Source organism: Falco cherrug, chromosome 20 (genome assembly GCF_023634085.1).
Source record: "Falco cherrug isolate bFalChe1 chromosome 20, bFalChe1.pri, whole genome shotgun sequence".
NCBI lineage: Eukaryota > Metazoa > Chordata > Aves > Falconiformes > Falconidae > Falco > Falco cherrug.
The window spans coordinates 5,603,538-5,623,818 of NC_073716.1; the positions used below are offsets into that span (position 1 = coordinate 5,603,538).

Consider the following 20,281-nt stretch of genomic DNA (forward strand, 5'->3'; position numbering starts at 1 on the left):
GGGCGCAACGGCACATCGGGATCCTTCAAATAAGGCAGGAGGGTCTGTGCTGCCCAGGGTGAGTCCTCGGACACTCTTCTCCCTTGCAGGAGAAAAATGTTCGCAAATCCCTGGGGAGCCCTGGAAGGGACTTGTCTGAGTGGGGGCTTGTCTGAGACGGTGTCTCAGCTTTTTCAGGGGGCTTTGGTCAGAGATGTTTGCACTGCCTCTCTAATTTCTGCCTCTTTTGCTCGCAGTGAACACGGACAGCGAGACGGCTGTTGTCAATGTCACCTACGCCAACCGGGAGCAGACCAGGCAGTAAGTGCCCTGTGCTCCCTCGGGAGCTCGGGCTGCCCTCCCTGCTGCTGCTCTGGCCCCTTCCCTGCCTGCAGAAAAGAGGATTTCCAGTGCTGGGAGTCAGATTACCCCAGAATTCCTCCATTTTGGCTAAAAATGCAGCAAATCTTTGAGGACACCCTCCCCGAGCTCTGAATTCCTTCACCTTCAGATGAACACCCGAGTTTTTAGGCTTTTCTCTGCAGTTCAGAGAGTAAAACCGTAACGTTTTGCTCAAGGAAAAGTGGAGATTTTCTTGTACTTATATGATTTCAGGGATTATGTCTCCAGAAAAAGTTAATGAGAGCAAATATCATAGGAGCTGGCAAGCATCAGGCAGCACGTGTCCTCTCAGGCTGATGGCTCATGTGGAGACTTGCAGCTCCCTTCCCCGTCCTGCCCGGGGAAGACCGGGCTTTGCACTAAATGCAAATGGAAAATTAATTGGGTTTTCACCGCTGTTTATTTCGCTTTCCTTTTGCCCCACGGAAGGGCTCTGGAAAGGAACGGGAGCAGCGCTTTCCTTGGAGGGCAGCCTGGAGGAGAGCGGGGATTGATGGATAGGTTTTGATCCGGGAAGGTTTCCGTCGCTGAGGCAGGCGCGTGTCAAATGTGGCCGCTGTGGCCGCGCTGCTGTCTCCTGGGACGTCGCCTGTGGTCACTCTGCCAAAGCGTCAGCTTCCAAATGGCCGCCTGGCCGATAATACTTCAGCTGTCAAACCCAAATTTGCTGCGGTTGCTTGTGTGACCGCAGCAAACCATCACGGCGGAACCGCTATCGTGTTTTACTTTCTGTAAGGAGATGGGGCAGGGTCTGGCCATGGAGCCCAGCAAGGGGAACACTCCTGGTTTGTCCTGTCTCTTGCTCATCCGCACCAGCCCTGCACTTTACACCCCATAAGATGAAGTATTTTGAATTTCTTTTGCCAGGAAGCACTCAGCAAGAGTTTTGTGCAAGTAGTTTTGCTCTCAGATCTGCAGCCCTTCCCTCTGGCTCTTTCCTCCTCTGTGGATATGTGTTTCATTGAGCATCTCTGATCCCTGCATGTCCTGCAGAGATGGGGCAGCTAGCAGGGACAGTCTCTTTCCAGCCAGATTTAGGGTGGGGTTTTTTTTTGTTGTGTTTTTTTTTGTTTGTTTGTTTTTTGTTTTTCTTTTTTTTGCAAGAGTTGAGTCACTGACCACTTTCTGGAGAGCTGCAGTTTGGGTTGCCTCGGTAGAGAGCCGGGGAGGTTTGAAGGAGCTGGAGAGCGGTGGCCAAAGCCGTCGCTTTGCTCTTGCTGCCAGCCCCATCTACCGACAGCGTCCAGCCCTTGCAGTCCCTGAAGTCCTGCCAGGGGACGGCTTTGAGATACCGGACAAAAATCATACGGCTGAGGAGATGCGGGAATCGCTCCCTGCACAATCCTGTCCTTGCCGTGGGTGCTCGGAGAGGGTCCCTTCAAAATACTTTGGCTCATCCAGGCTGGGTGGGAAGTCCTGCCGGGTCCCCACCGCGTCAGTGATGTCTCCTTTCCCCACTCCGGGTGCTTGCTTGCCAGGCGTTACACCAGGGAGGGCTTGGCCCATTCTGGGCTGACCTGCTGCACTGCTGCTCGGTGTGGGAGCATGACCCCAACCCCTTCTCCCCTTCCAGAGCCATCATGAAGCTGAATGGGCACCAGCTGGAGAACCACGCGCTGAAGGTCTCCTACATCCCCGACGAGCAGTCCATGCAAGGGCCGGAGAACGGGCGGCGGGGCGGCTTTGGGGTGCGCGGTGCTCCCAGGCAGGGCTCCCCCGTCACTGCGGGGGCACCGGTCAAGCAGCAGCCAGTGGATATCCCCCTCCGTCTCCTGGTGCCCACCCAGTACGTGGGTGCCATCATTGGCAAGGAAGGGGCCACCATCAGGAACATCACCAAGCAGACGCAGTCCAAGTGAGTCCGTTCTCCTACGTGCTGGTTTGTGCCTTGTGGTGTGCACTGATTTAGGAGGCTGGATTCTTATCCAAGAATGGGCTATTTGAGGCCACTCTGGCTCTCCCGCCGGGTAGGGTGGCATGTCCAGGAACCACCTTCCCTCACCCTGTCCCAGCCAGGCTCTCTGGCTGTGCTTCCCTGTGTGTCTCCGTTTGCCAGGGCTGCCTTGGCTGGGACAGGACCCAGGCAGGTGTGCGGGGAGGTTGCTGCTTCAGCCAGTCTCATTTAGTCCAAGCTTGTCGAGCATCACCTGCTTGCTCTGGCATTTGCCCCATGAACTTGCTGGCTATGGCTCTTGTCCCCCAAGGAAGGCTTTATCTAAGACGTGAAGTGATGGACAACCCACCCCGTCCCCCAGGCACGTGCTTGTTCCACCACTTAATCACTCCTGTTGCTTAAAATAAGTAGATGCTGATGCCTTATTTGGATGTCTGTGATGTGACCTTCTAGCTGCTGCGTCCATGTTGAGTGTCGAGCCCAGAATTAACTCCTCTTGCCTTCCCTGGGTGCATATAACCTTACAGTCGAGTGTGAGCTCCAGGCGGTTCATGGGGAGTGGAGCAGTGGGTGCTCACGCTGCCGGCAAGCCGCAGAGCTGCTCCCCCCACCCCAGCGCCCATCCCGTGCTTGCAGGATCGACGTGCACCGGAAAGAAAATGCGGGAGCTGCAGAAAAAGCCATCAGTATCCACTCCACCCCTGAGGGCTGCTCTGCCGCCTGCAAGATGATTTTGGAGATCATGCAGAAAGAGGCGAAGGACACCAAGACGTAAGCTTTCCCCCTGCCTTGCTGTGCACCCGTGTCCCATCTGTGGCTCTTCGCTGGGCTGTGGTACCATCGTAATGCCCAGAGCCGTATGATGCTCCCAGGTGTGCGGGAGCTTTGGTTTGGGGGACCCAAGGACTCCAAGCAAGGGGATCTGAGCTTCCCCCACCCCTCTGTACCAAATCCCTCCTCTTCTGGCTGTACTAATCCTTCACGTTGGATTTTTTCCCCATTCTTCTCTCAAGAGCTGATGAAGTGCCTCTGAAAATCTTGGCCCATAACAACTTTGTGGGGCGCCTGATTGGCAAAGAAGGACGAAACTTGAAGAAAGTGGAGCAGGACACGGAGACAAAAATCACCATCTCATCGTAAGGCTCTTCGCTCCCTTTGGGGAAACCAGGACAGCTTTTCCTCAGCCTGGGGAGGATGGGGAGGATGAGGGGATGGGTAATGTGATGAGTCTGTCAGCTAGAAGCCAGCCTGTGATGTGGGTGCTTTACTCCCCAAAGCTCTCTTGAAAAATCTTGGCTTTATATTTTCTGTATTCCTCTCCCTGTCCCTTTGGTGTCCCCTCCCCATCTCTTCAGGGCTGCAGAACTCGGTACTGGCTGGGCTGATGGCCAGGACTGGGGTTTTACTCATAAGCCCTGTGTTTGGAGAAGGCAGAGTGGACTTTGCAGTACAAACCATGATGTTGGCCCCTGCCCTGCCTGGGACCAGTACACAGTGGCAGTGGCATCCTGTGTCCCCAGCACCCCAGTAGCACCCATCAGAAGGACCAGAGTACCGGGTGTAGGGCTGGTGGGGTGCTGATGCTGGCTTTCCCATCAGCTTGCAGGACCTGACTCTGTACAACCCTGAAAGGACCATCACGGTGAAGGGCTCCATTGAGAACTGCTGCAAAGCGGAGCAGGAGATCATGAAGAAAGTGAGGGAAGCCTACGAGAACGACGTGGCCGCCATGAGTGTGAGTGGGGTTTGGTCCAGCATCTCAGCTGATGCGGGCTCTCCAGGAGGATGCCCTGATCAAAGCAATGTGCATTTGTCTGCTCTCGCCCTCAGTTGCAATCTCACCTCATCCCTGGCCTTAACTTGGCTGCAGTTGGCCTCTTCCCTGCCTCCTCCAACGCGGTACCTCCTCCACCGAGCAGCGTCTCTGGGGCCGCGCCATACAGCTCCTTCATGGTAGGTGAACACCAGACAGCTCCAACTGCTTCTGCGTCAGGCTTGGGGATGTCCCCTGCATGGAGGAGACCCTTGCAATGGGCAGGGTTATGCCTCCAGCACCCCCTGCGCTCAGCAGGCAGGTCAGGTCCAGCATGGGTGCAGGATCTGGTCTTCTAAACTATTGCAAACGTGGTGAAGGTGCTCAGACCCCACAGGGTCTGGCAGTGGCTCAGCCCTGTGCCCTTGGGAGAGGTTGAGGCATCACTTGGAAGGGGACTTGGATCCTTGATCCCGGTGGTGGTACTGAGCCCTGACTGGTGACACTGTACCTGCAGCCTCCGGAGCAGGAGACGGTGCATGTCTTCATCCCCGCGCAGGCGGTCGGTGCCATCATCGGCAAGAAGGGCCAGCACATCAAGCAGCTCTCCCGGTTTGCAAGTGCCTCTATCAAGGTAGGGCTGCCCGGTGGAGAACCCCCCTCTGCCAGCACCTCCGGAAGGCAGGGGCTGGGGAAACCACCTGGAAAACCCTAGGCGGTTGGGCTGGGGGCCCGATCCTGTAGTGTGGGGAAGGGAGGGCATGGCTGCCACCCTGCCTGTGCCACTCCGTGCCGCAGCCCCCATCTCTCTCCCCGCTCCAGATTGCCCCTCCAGAGACGCCGGACTCCAAAGTGCGCATGGTCGTCATCACGGGCCCTCCAGAGGCTCAGTTCAAGGTGCCCCCTGCGCGACCGTCATTGCGGGGGATGCGGGGGGAGGAGCAGGGGGGGTGGCCCCTATTTTGAGCCCCCCAGCCTGTGGCTGGGTAAACCCAGCATCATCTTTCCCAGGGGCTGAGCTGGTTTGAAACCCCAAGGAACTGGGATTTGGTGGGATGCTGTCCCATCCCAGATCTCAGGGGTGGAGACCCACTGAGCCAGTGGGGACACGCTGGGCTAAGACATCTCAGATGGCACCTGATTCCGTGCTCCCTCCCCTCCGCAGGCACAGGGCAGGATTTACGGGAAGCTGAAGGAGGAGAACTTCTTTGGACCGAAGGAAGAAGTGAAGCTGGAGACGCACATCCGGGTCCCCGCCTCGGCCGCGGGCAGGGTCATCGGCAAAGGGGGCAAAACCGTAAGCAGAAGCGATGCTTGGATGGGGGTGGGAGCACCCTGCGAGAGAACATCCCTGGGAGGGTGGCTGCTTTGCGCCAGTGCCTGGGGACATCCCAGGGATGGGTTTCCCGGGGGATGGGCTGGGATTTGCCAAAGGTGCTCGTCCTTCCTGCATGGCACAACAGGGTCGTCTCTGCCCCTTCCCCACAGGTCAATGAGCTGCAGAACCTGACAGCAGCAGAGGTGGTGGTGCCACGGGACCAGACCCCTGACGAGAATGAGCAGGTCATCGTGAAGATCATTGGGCACTTCTACGCCAGCCAGGTACGGCCCCAGCAGCTCCTGTGCTAGTACTAGTGGATTCTCTGATGGCTCATATGGTGGTGTGTCCATATGCGTCATCTCTTGTCAAAGTGTTTTCCACGCCTGTCTGGTGGTGGTTGCAGAAGTGGGTGAGGGTGAGCTGTGCCCTTTGCCGTGGGTGATGGTGTTGGGATGGTGGGGAAGCAGGGAGAGCCATGGGAGAGCGTGCACGTGGAGAGTGTGACCTCCCAAACCCGACTTCTGGAGGAAACCACGCTAAAAACAGGGCAGGAAGGGACTTCCCGGAGCCACTTCAGCCAGCCGTGCTGAACGCGGCAGCATCTGTCACAACGTGCAAAGCCATTTCCCTCACCCCTGGGGTCTGGCTGGCCCTGGGGTTCCCCCCAGCTCCCCACCTTGCTCTTCTCACCCGCAGATGGCTCAGCGCAAGATCCGAGACATCCTGGCCCAGGTGAAGCAGCAGCACCAGAAGGGACAGAGCGGCCAGACACAAGCGCGGAGGAAATAAGAGCAGCACCTACACAAACGTGAAAAGCAGAACAAGCCAATGCCGGGCTTAAGAGTGGCTGGGAATCAGTTACCGTAGACAGATGCTAATTTTTTCATTAACCAATTGAGATTAAAAGGCAGTTTGATTGGCTTCCAAGGTAGATGGCTAGGGTAAGGAAAAAAAAAAAAAAAAAAAAAAAAAAAAAAATTGGATCCATTTTTAGCTCCACGTGCCGGGACAGCTACTTAAATGAAGCGAGAGGTGCTGCAACACGCCAGGCCGGCTGGTGCAGCGCTGGGTGCGCGGGGATGACGGTGCGGTGAAGCCGTGGCCACCGCGGCACTGCGTCCCCTCTCATGGGTGCAGCATTTGCCCACTCATTTAAGTAGCCTCTGGGGGTCCCGTCCCAGCTGGGGCACCCGGTGGCTGCGTCTCCCCGACCCCTTGCTCGCTCCCTCCCTCCCTGCAGCTGGTGGATATTCCTAGAACGACGTTAAGCCTTTTGGAGCATTTAATTTTGATTTTTTCCCCCTTTTTTTTTTTTTTTTTGTAAAGAGAAATTCCAGTGGATTTTTATGAAATTATTGGTAATGAGATCCACTGGGGGGGGGGGGGGGGGGGGAATAAAAATGATAACCCCCCCACCTTAGCACCAAACGGATTGGGTCCCTTGGGAGCTCTGCACCGCTCCAGTCTCAGAACCACCAGCGGGCAGGTGGGAGGGCAGGATTCCTCCTGCCTGTGCTGCCTGCAGTGCAGTGCCTTGCAAAGCCTTAGAAGCCAGGAGAGCACCTCTATTTTCCAGGATGATTTTTTTTTTTTCTTTCCATTGTTTGAATGTTTCTTTTCATCTTAGGTTAGTTTAAAGAAAGAAAATTTAAAAAAAAAATTTTTTTTTGAAGCCTATGAAATAATGGCAGAAACGGGACATGCGACTGTTTTTATCAGTGATCTCCGCTGCAGAGGTGACGACCAGTCCTAGAGATGAGGCAAATTTTCCGGGGAAGGGCAGGGGCAATGGAAGGGCTTTTGCTTTTCCCTCCTCCCTTCAAGCAACAGCAATAAACCACCACCACAAAAAAAAAAAAAAAAAAAAAAAAAAAAGCGCAAAGAAAACCCCTGTTTGGTAGGAAACATTGCATTAATTTTCATCTCTTTAGTAATCAGATTATGGGAACAAAATGCTTGCAGAATGGTCGGGGGGGTCGGGAGGGAGTCGGAGGGGTTGAGGGGTGCCGCGGGGAGATGCGCAGCTGCAGGGGACTCGGCTTTGCCGCTGACCGGGGCTGGTTTTGTGCCCAACTCCTTTGCCGTGTCCTCTGCCAGCTGCCCTCGGCCTCGGTCCCCACCCGGAGCAGGAAGATTGTGCCCCCAGGTCCCGCCGGAGCCTGCGGGGGCTCAGCCACGGGGAATACGGGGGTTTTCAATACTGCTGTTAGCAAGCTGGGGAGGTACCAGCCCCCCCAAACTCCCTGGGGCTATTTGTGTCTTATTCCCTCCCCTCCAAATCTCTGTAGGTGGGGAAAAAATATTCTTGAAATTTGGCACATTTTATATCAGTTCATAAAAATATTTTTTCAATTATTTAAAAAAAACACAACAAAACACAACAAACCACCATCCACCACCCTTCTTTCTGCAGTAAGAATAACTGTTCTCATGAGACCATACCAAATATATACGTCAAACGAATGTAATATGGTTACTGATTCCCGTCACTCTTATGTGGATTTTATATTTTAGATATATTTTAATGATTTGTTTTTAATATTGAGTATTTAGAAGGGACAGTAACTGCTACCATCGCCTCTTCCACGTGGGGCAAGGTCTTGTCTCCATGGTGGGGCTGGGGCAGCCCCCAGCCAAGCCCCCACACCATGTTTCTTCTGCTGCAAATCCAGCCAAAATGTGGTTTTATGCTGATTTTCCCGCAAATTGGAGCGGGAGGGTGGAAAAGCAAAATTGGGATTAATTTTAGGGATCCCACACCCACTGGGTGGGAGGAGACCTGGGAGCACCCCCCCAGGTGAGCCAATTTGAGGCTAAAAGGAGGGAATTTGGGATAAAAAAACCTCGCACTGATGCTTTTACCTGTTCATTTTCTGGAGACCAGTCCTCCCGCTCGAGCAGGCGTTTTCCTGGGCGCATCCTCCAAAGCCAAACCCGGCTTGAAAATTCAGCTCATGGAGCATCAGGAAAGCGGGTGGTTCGTTGATAAGGGAACATGGCAGCAGTTACTGTCCGTTAAACCATTGCAACAACAGGGAAATGTGGGGGAAGGCCAGGTATTGCTGTGTGTTTGAGCAATGAGAGAAAAAAAAAGAAAAAAAAAAGAAAAAAAAAAAAAGAAGAGAAAAGAAAAAAAAAAGCTACCTCAAGGTATGAAGTTACCTCAGCAATTGATTTTTTTTTTTTTTTTGGGGCTTGCTGATATTTTATATAAAAGCTGATAGTCTTGAATATTTTATTTTTTTAATGAAAAGAGAAGTTAAGTTTCATAATTTCTTATGAGCCAGGAGTTATGTGCAGGTAACCAAGTGTTATGAGCTCTCTATGGAGAACGACAGGAATTTCAGACATAGTGGAAAAGATGGCAGCAGCTTCTTTTTTTTTTTGGCCTTTTCAAGCCAGTTAATGAGTTTCACAACACAAGAGCTGTCAGATGTCGCGACTCTTCGAGACCTTGGACAAATTGGAGCCCACCAACTTTTTCAATTGGAAAAACGTAATTTCTTCCTTTTCTTTTTTTTTTTTTCTTTTTTTTTTTTTTTTAATTAAATTTAAGAAAACCCAACCAAAACCTGCCACTGGCTGAAAGGCCTTTTTCAATCCAGCTCCATCGAGAAAACAAATTATTAAAGAGCTTTGGAATCAGAAGTCTTCCACTCCCAGGGATGCAAGGATGGACTGCTAGGCAGCGTTGACTATGCAAAGTGGGGTATACGGGGTCTGCTGGTATTTAAACCACACCAGCTCAGGCAATTTTTTTTTCAAGCACTTGGAAGCCATATATATATATATTTATATATATATATTTATATTTATATATATATTTATATATATCCCAGAACCCAAACAAATTGGCCTCCTGTGTTGCCACGGAGGCAGCGTCGAACCATCTTCTCCACTATGATGCTGTTAAATATTTTACAGAGATTTGCCTCCGTTTTACCGAGGATAAGCAATTAAAAAAAAAAAAAAAGTGAGAAGGAGAGAGAGAGAGAAATTAATGGGAGCCAATTTTTTTTATATAAACGCACATCAAGGAGAGAGAGGATGAATCTAACCCTGAGGACTGATGGGCTTGAACCTCTCTGCCTGCTCTAAACGGTTCACGGGGTGTTTTTTTTAAGTCCCACCTTGCTATTTTTCACCGTACTTGCAAGAAAATGACCCTTGCTTGCACGGTAGTTAAAAAATATAAAATATTCAGTGGTGGTAGTGAATTTGGGAGTGACGGGCACTACCGTCCCCATCGCCCTGGCCCACGCATCTCCTCCGCAAACACTTTGGGGGAGCGAGGGGCGCAAGGTCCGGCTTGTCACTGGCAGTAGGGAAGCACTGACCCTTTTTTTCCCATAAATTTGGGGTTAAAGGAGCAAAACCAGGGCTTGGCAGCACCCTGCAGGCAGCTCCTGCCCCTCGGGGTGGTGGGAGAGGGGCTTCATGGGGTTTTCCTCATTGTTTTTTTAATTTTTCTTTTTTTTTTATTTTTTTTTTTAAGGAAGACTAGCATTTGTCCTAGGAAAAATGGTTTCTTATTACTTGAAATCTCTGGCTCTCTACTTTTTTTTTTTTTTCCAGCCTTGCACAGAACAGTGTATTCAGACATCGGTGATTATAATTGTCTTTTCTGACAGCAAGCGTTTTTGATAACTGGTTCAAACTGTATCATTGAGGGATAAAAAAAACCACAAAAAAAACCAAACCCCAGATCCTACCCCAAGCACCCCCAGTCCTGTTGATCTGGTTGTTGCAGTGAGAAGATCTTGACCTAAAATCTGATGATTCAGGGAAACCTTTGATGCTTTTTCCCACCCCCAAGCCGGTCCCGCTGCCGTAAAGTAGGAGTGATCGGTGCTTTTTTTTTTTTTTTTTTTTTTTTTTTTTTGGGAATCTTTTGTTTTCCCAAGAGAAATTATTTATATAAAAGTGATTTGCAGTAAGGAAGACTCCTCCAAGCATCTCCCATCTTTCTCCGAAGCCAAGCTGAGCTGGGAATAGTGAAAGCGGGATAAACCGGGATCCCTGGTGTGGCTGGCCGGTGAGGTGGGTGGCAGGAGACACGAGCGAACCTTGGATCAGACCTGGAATGAATAAGCAGGAAAAAAAAAGCTTTAGTGAACCCCAAAAGCAAGCGAGAAGGATGCCAGGCCCTGTGGCAGCTCCTCTCGCTGCTCTCTTTGAGCCAGAATAAAAGGTAATTTAGGGGAAACCTCTGCACGGAGGGGGTGAGCGGCGCTGCCAGCTCCCCTCTGCCTTGTTTTCATCTTAGCAGAAACAATCTGGGTTTATTATTTTTTTTATTATTTAAATTAAATTAATTTTCTTTTTCCCCATGAGCAAGGAGCAGCCCTGGCACTGCCCCATCCTGGGGTGTGTGGAGGGTCGGCTGCTGTCCTGAAGTGTCCTTGTCCGTGGGGTGGGGAAGGATGTGGAGCTTTTAATTTGGGGCAGGGGGCCACAGGGAGCCTCCGGGCAGGAGTGGAAAACAGGGTGAAATGGGTTTCTGCTCGCTGGATCGTGCCAGGGCAAAAAGGAAAGCAAGCAAGCAAAGCACTTCTCCGTGCCTCAGTTTCCCCCGGCTGGGGCAGTGCTGCTCGCCTACCTCGGGGCCGGTGTGAGGATGAACAGATTCACGTCTCGGAAGCACTTGGTGCTCCTTGGTGCCGTATACCGTGCAAAGCATCGCTGGAACGAGCCGCCGCTGCGCTACGGAGAGACTTGGATTTGGGGGTTTGCCTCGTTTTAATACTATCAGTGTTTTCTTTTGCCATTCAGGTGGAGAAAAAAAGAGAGAAAAAGTAGAAAAAAAAATTCCCCAAAATAACAGCTAATGTTTCTTCCAAGCTCTGAACACTTTCTCGGTCGCTACGAGCATCTGTGGGCTCGGCAGCAATGCCAGGGCCGTGCACCCTCCCTGCAGCCCGACCCGGCTGGCAAGTGTGGAAGGGTCCTAGGATTCAAACTAGAGGAAAATCCATTGTAAATATTGAAGAGAAACTGCCTCTAAGCTACGTTTTATGTTTCCTGGGCATTAGGTTTTGGGTTTGTTTTTATTTTTTTAGTGCATTAAAAAAAAAAAAGAAAAAAAAAGAAGAAAGCAGTAAAAGTTAGTCAGGTAGTTAATCAGTGCCAGAAAAAAAAAATCTTTTTTAATTTCTAGCTCCAACTATTCTGAGTGTTTTCTAGACTTTGAAAAAAGGATCAGAAACGCAGACTTGCTATAAGACAGTTGAAGACATTTCTTTAATTTAATTTCTTTTTATTGATGTAGGTCTTCCCTCCCTGTCCCCTGCTGGTCCACACAACATAGGCTTTTGATATTTTTGGAACTTTCTTATTTTCAGAGAATTTAGTAACCGAGGGTTGGGGGTTTTTTGATTTTTTTTTTGTTCTGTTTTTTTTTCCTGGTTGTTTTTAATTTCTTTTTTCCATTGTAGCTTTTTGTTTTGTTTGGATGAAATTGGTGTGATCCTGTGAAATGTGTATTCTCCTGAGAGGGCACGGAAATATTTAAGCATCCTCGTAACACCCTGGCTGCCAGCAGCCGCTCGGGCTGTGCCGTGCCGAGTCTGGCTGTGGTCTTTTCTGGCCGGAGGGTGCAGAATTTGGCTATGGATTTACTTTGGGAGCTGGGAGTGGTGATGGGGCAGCAGGATTGAGTGGTGCTGGAGCTCGGGAGGCTTCGGTCTGCTGGTTGGAGGTGGGTGGCCACGTGCCAGGTACACAGTGCTTGGGAAGTGCCCTCGGCGCGGGTGCTTGGTGATAACGTTCAGGGCTAGAATGAATTTGGGATGCCCGGCGGCAGCTCCGCATTGGCAGCGCGTGGCGGGGAAGAGAGATGTGTCCGCATTCGGTCGAATCAGCCTTTCTTCTTATTTTTGTTCAGTTTTCTTTCTTTTTTTTTCTTTTTTTTGGTAAATTTTATTTCTTTTTTAAAAACTCATTTGTGATTGTGGAAGAAATCCAGAGCAGAGCGAAACCAGTCTGAGGCTCTTAAATCATGAATTTTTTTTTTTGAGACCGTGCAGGTGCTGCGAGCTGGAAACGTACACGTGCAAACTACCTCAGAGCTGACAGGGATCCCTAAGGGATGGACGGGGGGTCCCTTGCCACCCTCCGTGGCAGGACCTGGCCTTTGGCACCCCTGAGCTCAGCAGAGATGCTCCTGGCTGGTGGGGAGGCAGTTTTGGTGTCTTGGCTTATTGCCTCGCTGTTAGGGAGAGCTGCCTCGTAGAAGAGGAAGAGGAGAGCTGATGAGGAAGGCTCTGGAGGATGCCAGGAGGGTGGTGGGATGGGATAGTGGCTGAGTTGGACCCCTTGAGAAGTCAGCCCTGGGTTGGCTTGGATGCGTGTTGGATCCCTGCTGCTTTACTGTACGTTACAGAATTCTTTAGTTTTTTGTTGAAGACAAATACCTCTCTGAGTGGCGGCGGGGCACAGCAGCGCCAGGATGCTCTGCCAGGGCATGGCGGTGGGATGCTGTGCCATGCCGTGGTGGATGCTCTGCTACCGTGGTAGTGGGATGCTTTGCTAGACCATGGTAGTGGAATGCTGTGCCATGCCATGGTGGGATGCTGTGCCATGCCGTGGTAGTGGGATGCTCTGCCATGCTGTGGTGGGATGCTTTGCTGGACCATGGTAGTGGGATGCTCTGCTGGACCGTGGTAGTGGGATGCTGAGGCGTGCTGTGGTGGGATGCTCTGCTGGACCGTGGTAGTGGGATGCTCTGCTGGACCATGACGGGATGCTCCGCCAGACCGTAGTGGTGGGATGCTCTGCTAGATGAGGGCAGCAGCCCATCCCTGCTGGTGTGGCAGAGCGGTGGGTTATGAACTGTGGAAAGCATTTGGGTGCTGCAGATCAGCATGAGCGTAACACCGAAAGAGATTTTTTGCTTAAAAAAAATAAAATATTAACTTAAGCCCCAGGAGTCAGGATGTATGACAGAACTGAAGCCATTTTTTTGGGCCAGTTTAGGAATTGGTCTCTGCAAAGCAACACGAAGTCCAGTGGTAAGGAGTTTGTTGATGTTTTGGGATGGGAAGGGCTGACCCAGAGCATGGCCCTGGCAGAGCTGCCTGTGGCAGAGGCAGGAGGCAGGGAACGGCACTGGGCTCACTGGGCTCTCCCGTTGCTGTTGGTGGATCATCCCAGGAAAACAATGGGATTGACCGGTATCAGGGCAGAAAGTAATCCTTAAAATGGCCGTAATTGGTGCAAGCGTTCGTTACCCAGCAGTTCATTGCATTGGTTCATTCGACGCGCATCTGGATTCATCTCGGGATCAAATTCCTTGACTTCAGGAGGAAATCTGGCCCTAAACTGCGACCCCCCGTGCCACTGCTGCCTCCGCCGGCTCCAGCTCCTGCAGCCACATTGAACCCGGCAGATTTTAGGGTGGCTCCGGAGGAGGCGAAACCCCCCGTGAAGCCCGAGGTTTTCCTGAGAGCCCGAGCGGCCAGTGCCCGTGGAGTCCCTCAGCTTTGCCGCACGTCAGACCCGGGGCACGACCTTCTATATAACCAATTCATTTTTGTTTATCTACCTCTTAGTGACAATAGATTAAAAACTAGGTAGTGGCAACTCCATATGCTGTAGTTTAGGGGAAAAAAAAAATTACTCTCTTTTTCCAAAGAAAAATGTTCTTTAAAAATAGAATTTATGGGCTTTCTTTTCACTTTAAAGTGGTCATTAGTTGTAAAAGCTCCAGACCTCAGCAGTCCGAAATGTTTGGTTGTGACTGATTTTTTTTTTTTATGCTCAATCTTCCATTATTTTTTTTTTTCCTTTTGAACTTGGATATTTACTACGTCCATCAGCAGTACACCTCTATCCTCCTCGCTCCCCCAGCCCGGCGGGGCTGAACCCCATTTCTTGCTGGGGGAATTGCAGTCGAGGGGTTGTTTTTTTATTTTTTTTGCCAGCAGCTTTTTGGGGCGGGACAGCGGCAGCGGGTTGATGGCAGCATGAGGAGGGTGATCGAGCTGAATTTGGGGTGCCGCATCACTGCACCCTGATGCTGGGAGCACCCAGCACCTCCTCATCCACCGGCTGGGTGCACCCAAGGGTGCTACTTCTTCCGGCAGCTGCCCCAGTACAATTTCAGGCTATTCAGAAAAAAATAATTGTACTTTCCTGTAATGATATTGTTTTTCCTCTTTTCAGCTGATTTGTTTCCTTTTGCCTTTTCCCCCCTCCCTCTCCTCCTTGCCTCTTCTAATCCGTGTTCTTCCTTGTCCCCTCGCGTGAGGCAGTTTGTTGGCTTGGATGTGGAGTTTGGGATTATGGATGGACGTGGGCTCCATTTCTCTTCCAGTGAGGTTGTTTCTTTTTTTTTTTTTTTTTTTTTTGCCACAAACCGCTTCACTCCACTGTTTCATTTTTAAAAATAAAAGAAAAAAAACAACAAACAAGCAAAAAAAAAAAAGTGTTTGTGTGTTTTTCTGGAGTTGGGGGGAGGAAAAAAGAAATAAAGTGGTGAAATAGGAGAAAAAAAAAGGGGGATAGAGGGGGAAATGGAGAAAGAGGGGAAATAGAGGAAAAATAAATAAAGGTGGGAAATGGAAAAACAGAAGGGGGAAGTAGAGGGAAAAACACAAGAAGGAAATAGAGGAAAAACAAGGGGAAATAAAGGGAAAAACAGAAGGGGGAAATAGTAAAAATAAAGGGGAAATAGAGGGGACAAGGATAAATAAAGGGGAATAGAGAAAAAATAGAGAAATAAATGGGAAATAGAGGGGGGAGCAAGATAAATAAAGGGCAAATAGAGGAAATAGAGGGGGAAAGGAGATAAAGGGGAAATGGAGAAACCCCAGAGAAATAATAACGGGGGGGAAACGAGGGTTGGGAGTGAGCGTGGGTGCAGCAGTGAAGCTCGGGGCCGCCCCAGAGGATGCTCTGGCCTGTCCTCGGTGCCGGTAGCACCCAGACGGGGCCGCTATCGTGATTTAATGGGGTCTGGAGGAATAAATAATACCGTTTTCTTGCCCGGGGGTGCTGGGAGAGGTAAAGTCCACTCCCCCCTCGCCGGGATGCAGCCGCGTCGTTCAGCATCAGTGCCGCTCCCCAACGGCGCTGCAGCCTCAGGACCCTCCCGGGTGGCTCAAGGGCACCGGGAGCGACGGGCCCGGTGCCCTTGAGCGTCCTGAAGCTGCTCGAGCAGCAGGGGGGGGCATGGGACGGTCCCCCCCGCCCCGAGTTGGCGCGGAGCGCAGCGGGGCCAGTCCCGGGGTACAGAGCCGCGCCGCACCGGCACTACCGGTGCGGGGGAGCAGGAAGCGGAGCCCCGTTACTACAGGGGGGACGCACCAGATCTGGGGGCCGAGGGGTGTCAACGGTACGTGTCGGGATAGACTGAGAGCGCGGCGAGGAGCTGTGGACGTAGTGGTCCCATGGTGTAATGGTTAGCACTCTGGACTTTGAATCCAGCGATCCGAGTTCAAATCTCGGTGGGACCTCCTGGCCTTTTTGCTTCTCCGCCATGGCTCCGGGAACGCGGCGGGGAGCGGCCGCCAATCGCCGTTAGAGGAGGATGGGGGGAGCGCCAGGGGTGCCCCCCCCCCACCCGCCCCAAGCCCTCCTGGCGCCCGCCGGGCTCCATTTTGTGCGGGGGCGCCGGGTCGTCACTGCGCATGCGTAGGCAGGGCGGGGCAAACCACGGCGGGCTCTGTGCCTGCGCTGATTGGGCTTCCGGGCTGACACTCTCCCCGCCGAGCGCTGCTATTGGCTGGGGGCGCGCTGCGCTCCGCCTCCCTCCGCGTTATTGTGAGGCGACACCGCCTGATAGGGGAGCCCTTGGCCTCGCTACGGTGGGTTCGCGGTCGCGGGTGGGCGGTGCGAGGCGCGGGGGCCTCGGGGAAGCAGCCGCAGGGGCCCGGCCCTGGCTTTAGGCCGGTGTTGGGCCAGCAGCGTCCCGAATCCCTTCAGCAGCGGCTTAGCCGGCTCTGACGCAGGTTTCCAGCCGTTTAACGTCGATTAACGGGTCAATCCCCGTCGAGCGCAGGAAACCCGCTCGCGGCCGGGTTATCGCCCGGGATTAGGGGCAGCCCAGGCCCCGGGGCTGAGTCCTGCTACGGCCACTCGCCTCAGGGCCACCCGCCCTGCCCCTCAGCCGCAAGAAAGACGGAAGCCGTGGTTGAGCTGAGAGGTTTATTTAGCATCTGCGAGAAAGAACAAAACCATCTTTATTTTTGTCTCTTCGGGCTAGGAAGGTACGTGGAGTGGAGGTACAGGTTGCAGGGGAGCAGTGGGGACCACCTGCATGAGGAGAGGCCTCGTCCTTCTGTCTGTCCTCTGCCAGGGAGCACCCATCTTTGGGCACCTGTGGGGCTGAGGGACCCCCCCCTGCCCCACGGACACCGTGTTGAGTGGGGCCGGCCCGTCGGTGAGACCAGCGGTGGCCCAGCAGACAGGAGAACACTGCTCCGAGTGGGGTTGGTAACAATTCCCCTGCACGCACAGCATTTAAACTAGTCCCAGGCACATCTCCATGCATCCCAGAGCCCTGGCAGCAGCCACTGGCAGCATCGTAGACCCACGGCCTTCCCAGGAGGCAGCAGGTACCTGCTGCGCCATCGCCTCATCCCACAAACTGGCTGGAAGAGGTTTGTTCCTGCCTCGAGTTTGCAGCCATTGTCTTCACTGTGGCTAAATCTGCCACGGGATGCATGTAACATCCACGCAGAGGCTGGCTGGGCCTTGGGGGAGTGTTTCACTGTGGCCTTGAGGGCTGCCACGATGTAGAGGTGGGCTAGCGTGAAGCAGAAGTTGGGTGGGGACAGCCTGTGGCAGGGATGGGACCTGAGGGACCCTGAGAAATAAAAAGAGCTGCTGCTTCTGTTTGGGGTTGACTGGGGAAGTTTTGGAGGTTGTTTCCCAAAGGTAACATGTAGCTGTAACTGATTTAAAAAGGAAGAACAAAATGACCCAAACACCCCCAAAAAAGCACCAGACAGCAAACCCCATAAATCTGCCCCAAAGTATCACCCTACTGAGCCTGGAAGCTGGTTGTGCCAGAGCTGATAAGTTTTTTTCTATCAAGCAGGGGATGAAATTTGTCCTAGATACAAACTGCCCTTGGGAGCAGGAGCATCATGGCCTGACATTGCTGGGTTAGGGCTTGGAGAGTCCTGTCTTGCTCCAAGGAGCTGCTGTCCCCCAGACTGCTTGTTCCAAGTCATTCCCGTCCCTGATGGGACATGGTGGGATGAGACTTTACAGCCCTTCTGCCTGTATGGGGCCCGGTTGCAGCAGCAGAAAGGAGCTGATGGTGAAGCAGAGGCAGGGCTTGGAGCCACCTCGGTCACTGGCAGGACCTGGCAGCCCTGGGCTTGCTTTCCCATGGCTGCCAGGGGTTTTCCAGAGGAGGAAGTGAGACTGAGAGGTGGAGGAAGGGTTTGAACAAACTGCCTGGGGCCTCGCTCCTTCCCATGCCATACCCTGAAGCCCACCCAGCCGTGCTGTGGCTGTCTGCTGGCTCTTGATGCAAGGTGCATGGTGGGTGGAAGCCGTGGGGCTGTAGGAGTGTTGGGCCAGTGGTGGTCACTGGCTGGGGGGATGCGTAGGAATAAAAATAAAGCTTCAGATCCCTGGAAGCCTCAGAGCAGCAGGGTGGGTGGGTGTTGCCCTCCTGTGCCAGATGGGAAAACTGAGGCACTGAGAGGAACCGGCTTGAGCAGGGTCCTGTTGCGAGGCTCTTCTGCAGTGACTGGGGGCTTGGGGCTGGGCTGCTTGGAGAAGCCTGAGACAGACGCAGCTCTGCGGTTTCATTAAAGCCCAGTTTGCTGCTGTCTGCTAAAAATGCAGAAGTTTTGCTTGCAGGAAACAAAATGTAGATCAGCTGTGAGAGCACAAAAGCACACTGCGCTGGCTGCTGAACCTCATCTTTGGTGGCAGTGGGATAATATTTTTTTTTTTTTTTTTTTCCCTTCTTCTTTTTGCCATCCTTTAGATGTGCTGTGCTTTGGTTCTGGACTCCCCAGTGCTGAGGTCAGACTACAGGGAAAGCAGGTTTCTGACAGTCTTGGCTTGCACACAGGAACATTCCTGTGCCCAGCGGTGATAGCAGTGGGGGTCAGCTTATCGTACAGCCACCCTTCTCCTTAAAGGGGTTCTTGTCCTCAGGGACTCCCTTCAGCAGCGGATCCTCACCTGCCATGGACTCAATGTATTCCTTGAGTTCTTTGCCTGTCTTGGAGATCTGCCAAGGAAGAAGATACTCTGTGTGGGTTACGGGATCAAATCCTCACTGCAGCGCTGTGCTCCCCCTCTTCAGCTGCCTACAAACCCCTTTGTGCAGCTGGGAGAGGGGAACTGTGGCCATGAACATTCCACCCAGCATGGGGTGTCCCCAAGAGCATCCCCAGGGTGCTGTGGGCACCTCACTGGGTGCAGAGCCACAGCCCCTGGGCTCTGGGACATGGGGCTAAGCCCGAGGGGAACGGTGCAGATGCACACACTCATGTCTGTATTTGAGGTTTAATTTCAGGGATTGTGGTTCTTTTCCTTTGCAGCATGATCAGGTCAGAAAGTTACCCCGGGGAACCTTTGCATTTTGGGTGGAAGACTCACCATTTGCCTCTCGTTCTTCACCTCCTTCTTCAGCTGATCCAGCTCCATCTTCAGCAGCTCCTTCTCTGTCATGTCCTGAGCCATTTTGCCCTGTAACCACAGGGAAATGGCTAGTTATTAGTGTATAGCAGGGCTTGTCTTAAGGCACATTAGGACTTTTGCTTCAGCCCTAATAATACTGGAGACGCCACTAATGTCTCAGCTATGCCCATGGTGAGAGATAGGCTGATGCTAAAAGAAAACTGAAGCAGGAGGCACCTTTCAAAACCTTGCTTGTAACACCTGCTGTAACCGGATTTTCATTTGCTTGTTCTCAGCAGGCACATTGAGCGACAGATGCAGTTTAAAGGCAGTGGAGGAGGATCCAGCGTGGTTTTTAAATAGTTTTTTGCTACCACAGAAGCTGTTACCCCAGGACATGAGCTGGCCAGTTAGCTGAGTGGGGCCAGTTGAGCCCAGAGAAAAGCTGCTGCCTTGGGGCTGTCAGGGCAGCACATTGTAGGAGAACCTGGATGGTCACGTTCTGCAAACTAGACCTCTCTGCTGTCCTGTGCCTGGGCAAGAGCATCTTTGCAGGTTTTCTAAGGAACTAAATACTGGGAGTTTTTTCTTCTCACCCCTCCTTGTGCCTTTTCCCCCCAGGTAAGTGATAACATGGATTGTGCCTCCTTCATTGCTGTAAACTTGCCTGTTTGCATGCAGAGGCATTGTTTGCTGTGACTGAAAGGTTTTGGGGCTATGTGGGTTGGAAAAGCCAAACTCTTTTTTTCATGAAAGCTCATCCAAGCGTTATGTGAGATTCCCACATAGCTGGCCTGCACTGCTGAGGTCTGTTCCCATGTTAAAACTTGCATTGAAAAGCTGGCCACAATCTTTTAAATAAAAAAAACCACCATGATTAAGCTGAAATGTACCATGCCCCTGCTCTTGAAGGTGTCAAGCTTGTGCGTCCCAGACCCCGCTGGTTTTTGGCAGCTGCTCGTGTGGCACATGTGCCCAGTGCTCCTCTCCCCATCGATACCTTCGGGGCAGAGCGTGAGGGACCCAAAGCCGTGGCACAGTCGTGCTACCCACTGAGAGGGTGGCTCCCGAACTGGGTGGGCACTGCAATGCCATTTGTACCGGGAAGGAGCAAGACCACTTACCTCTGGTGACGAGGGGTAGCCCTTGTGAGCGGTGCAGACGTTCAGAGATCCATCAGAGGGGCGATGCTGTCAACGAGCCCTTGCTCTCTTGCTCCAGGCTTGAAGACTCCTTCAGCTCTCTGGGAGAGTAGCAGGAAGCAGATGTCTTTGGTCCTTAAGCTGATAATAGACTCAGGAGAATAAGCTGGTCAGGTGTTGGGCATTAACCTCAAAGCCCAGGG

At 52.4% G+C, this 20,281-nt stretch overlaps 2 protein-coding genes and 1 non-coding gene across 3 annotated transcripts in view; 2 read left to right on the forward strand and 1 right to left on the reverse strand.

Annotated features, from left to right (window-relative positions):
- The window catches only part of IGF2BP1 (insulin like growth factor 2 mRNA binding protein 1), a 29,704-nt gene extending 23,434 nt beyond the window's left edge, over nucleotides 1–6,270 (forward strand). The window contains exons 5-15 of the mRNA XM_005440048.3: nucleotides 237–300; nucleotides 1,955–2,236; nucleotides 2,912–3,046; nucleotides 3,289–3,411; nucleotides 3,875–4,010; nucleotides 4,106–4,228; nucleotides 4,546–4,662; nucleotides 4,851–4,925; nucleotides 5,194–5,325; nucleotides 5,517–5,630; nucleotides 6,046–6,270. Of these exons, the coding sequence (XP_005440105.2) occupies nucleotides 237–300; nucleotides 1,955–2,236; nucleotides 2,912–3,046; nucleotides 3,289–3,411; nucleotides 3,875–4,010; nucleotides 4,106–4,228; nucleotides 4,546–4,662; nucleotides 4,851–4,925; nucleotides 5,194–5,325; nucleotides 5,517–5,630; nucleotides 6,046–6,138 (1,394 nt within the window). The 3' untranslated portion in view covers nucleotides 6,139–6,270. The remainder of the gene's footprint in view (nucleotides 1–236; nucleotides 301–1,954; nucleotides 2,237–2,911; nucleotides 3,047–3,288; nucleotides 3,412–3,874; nucleotides 4,011–4,105; nucleotides 4,229–4,545; nucleotides 4,663–4,850; nucleotides 4,926–5,193; nucleotides 5,326–5,516; nucleotides 5,631–6,045) is intronic.
- Nucleotides 6,271–15,731: 9,461 nt separating this feature from the next.
- Nucleotides 15,732–15,803, forward strand: TRNAQ-UUG (transfer RNA glutamine (anticodon UUG)). The gene has a single exon. It is a non-coding gene; the product is annotated as a tRNA-Gln (tRNA).
- A 677-nt stretch (nucleotides 15,804–16,480) lies between these two features.
- GNGT2 (G protein subunit gamma transducin 2) lies at nucleotides 16,481–20,217 on the reverse strand. Its single transcript, XM_005440051.4, has 3 exons — nucleotides 20,061–20,217; nucleotides 18,916–19,005; nucleotides 16,481–18,544 (listed from the first exon to the last, which is right to left on the reverse strand). The coding sequence occupies exons 2-3, from the start codon at nucleotides 18,997–18,999 to the stop codon at nucleotides 18,419–18,421; spliced, it is 210 nt and encodes a 69-aa protein (XP_005440108.1). The 5' UTR covers nucleotides 19,000–19,005; nucleotides 20,061–20,217; the 3' UTR covers nucleotides 16,481–18,418.
- Between the last annotated feature and the right edge of the window lie 64 nt (nucleotides 20,218–20,281).

What these genes read in the sequence shown, in the direction of transcription:
- GNGT2 (XM_005440051.4), bottom strand. Translation starts at nt 18,999, where the DNA reads ATGGCTCAGGACATGACAGAGAAGGAGCTGCTGAAGATGGAGCTGGAT. An exon ending in TGAAGAACGAGAGGCAAATG is followed by an intron (nt 18,545 to 18,915) that starts GTGAGTCTTCCA and finishes CTTCCTTGGCAG; the next exon opens with ATCTCCAAGACAGGCAAAGA.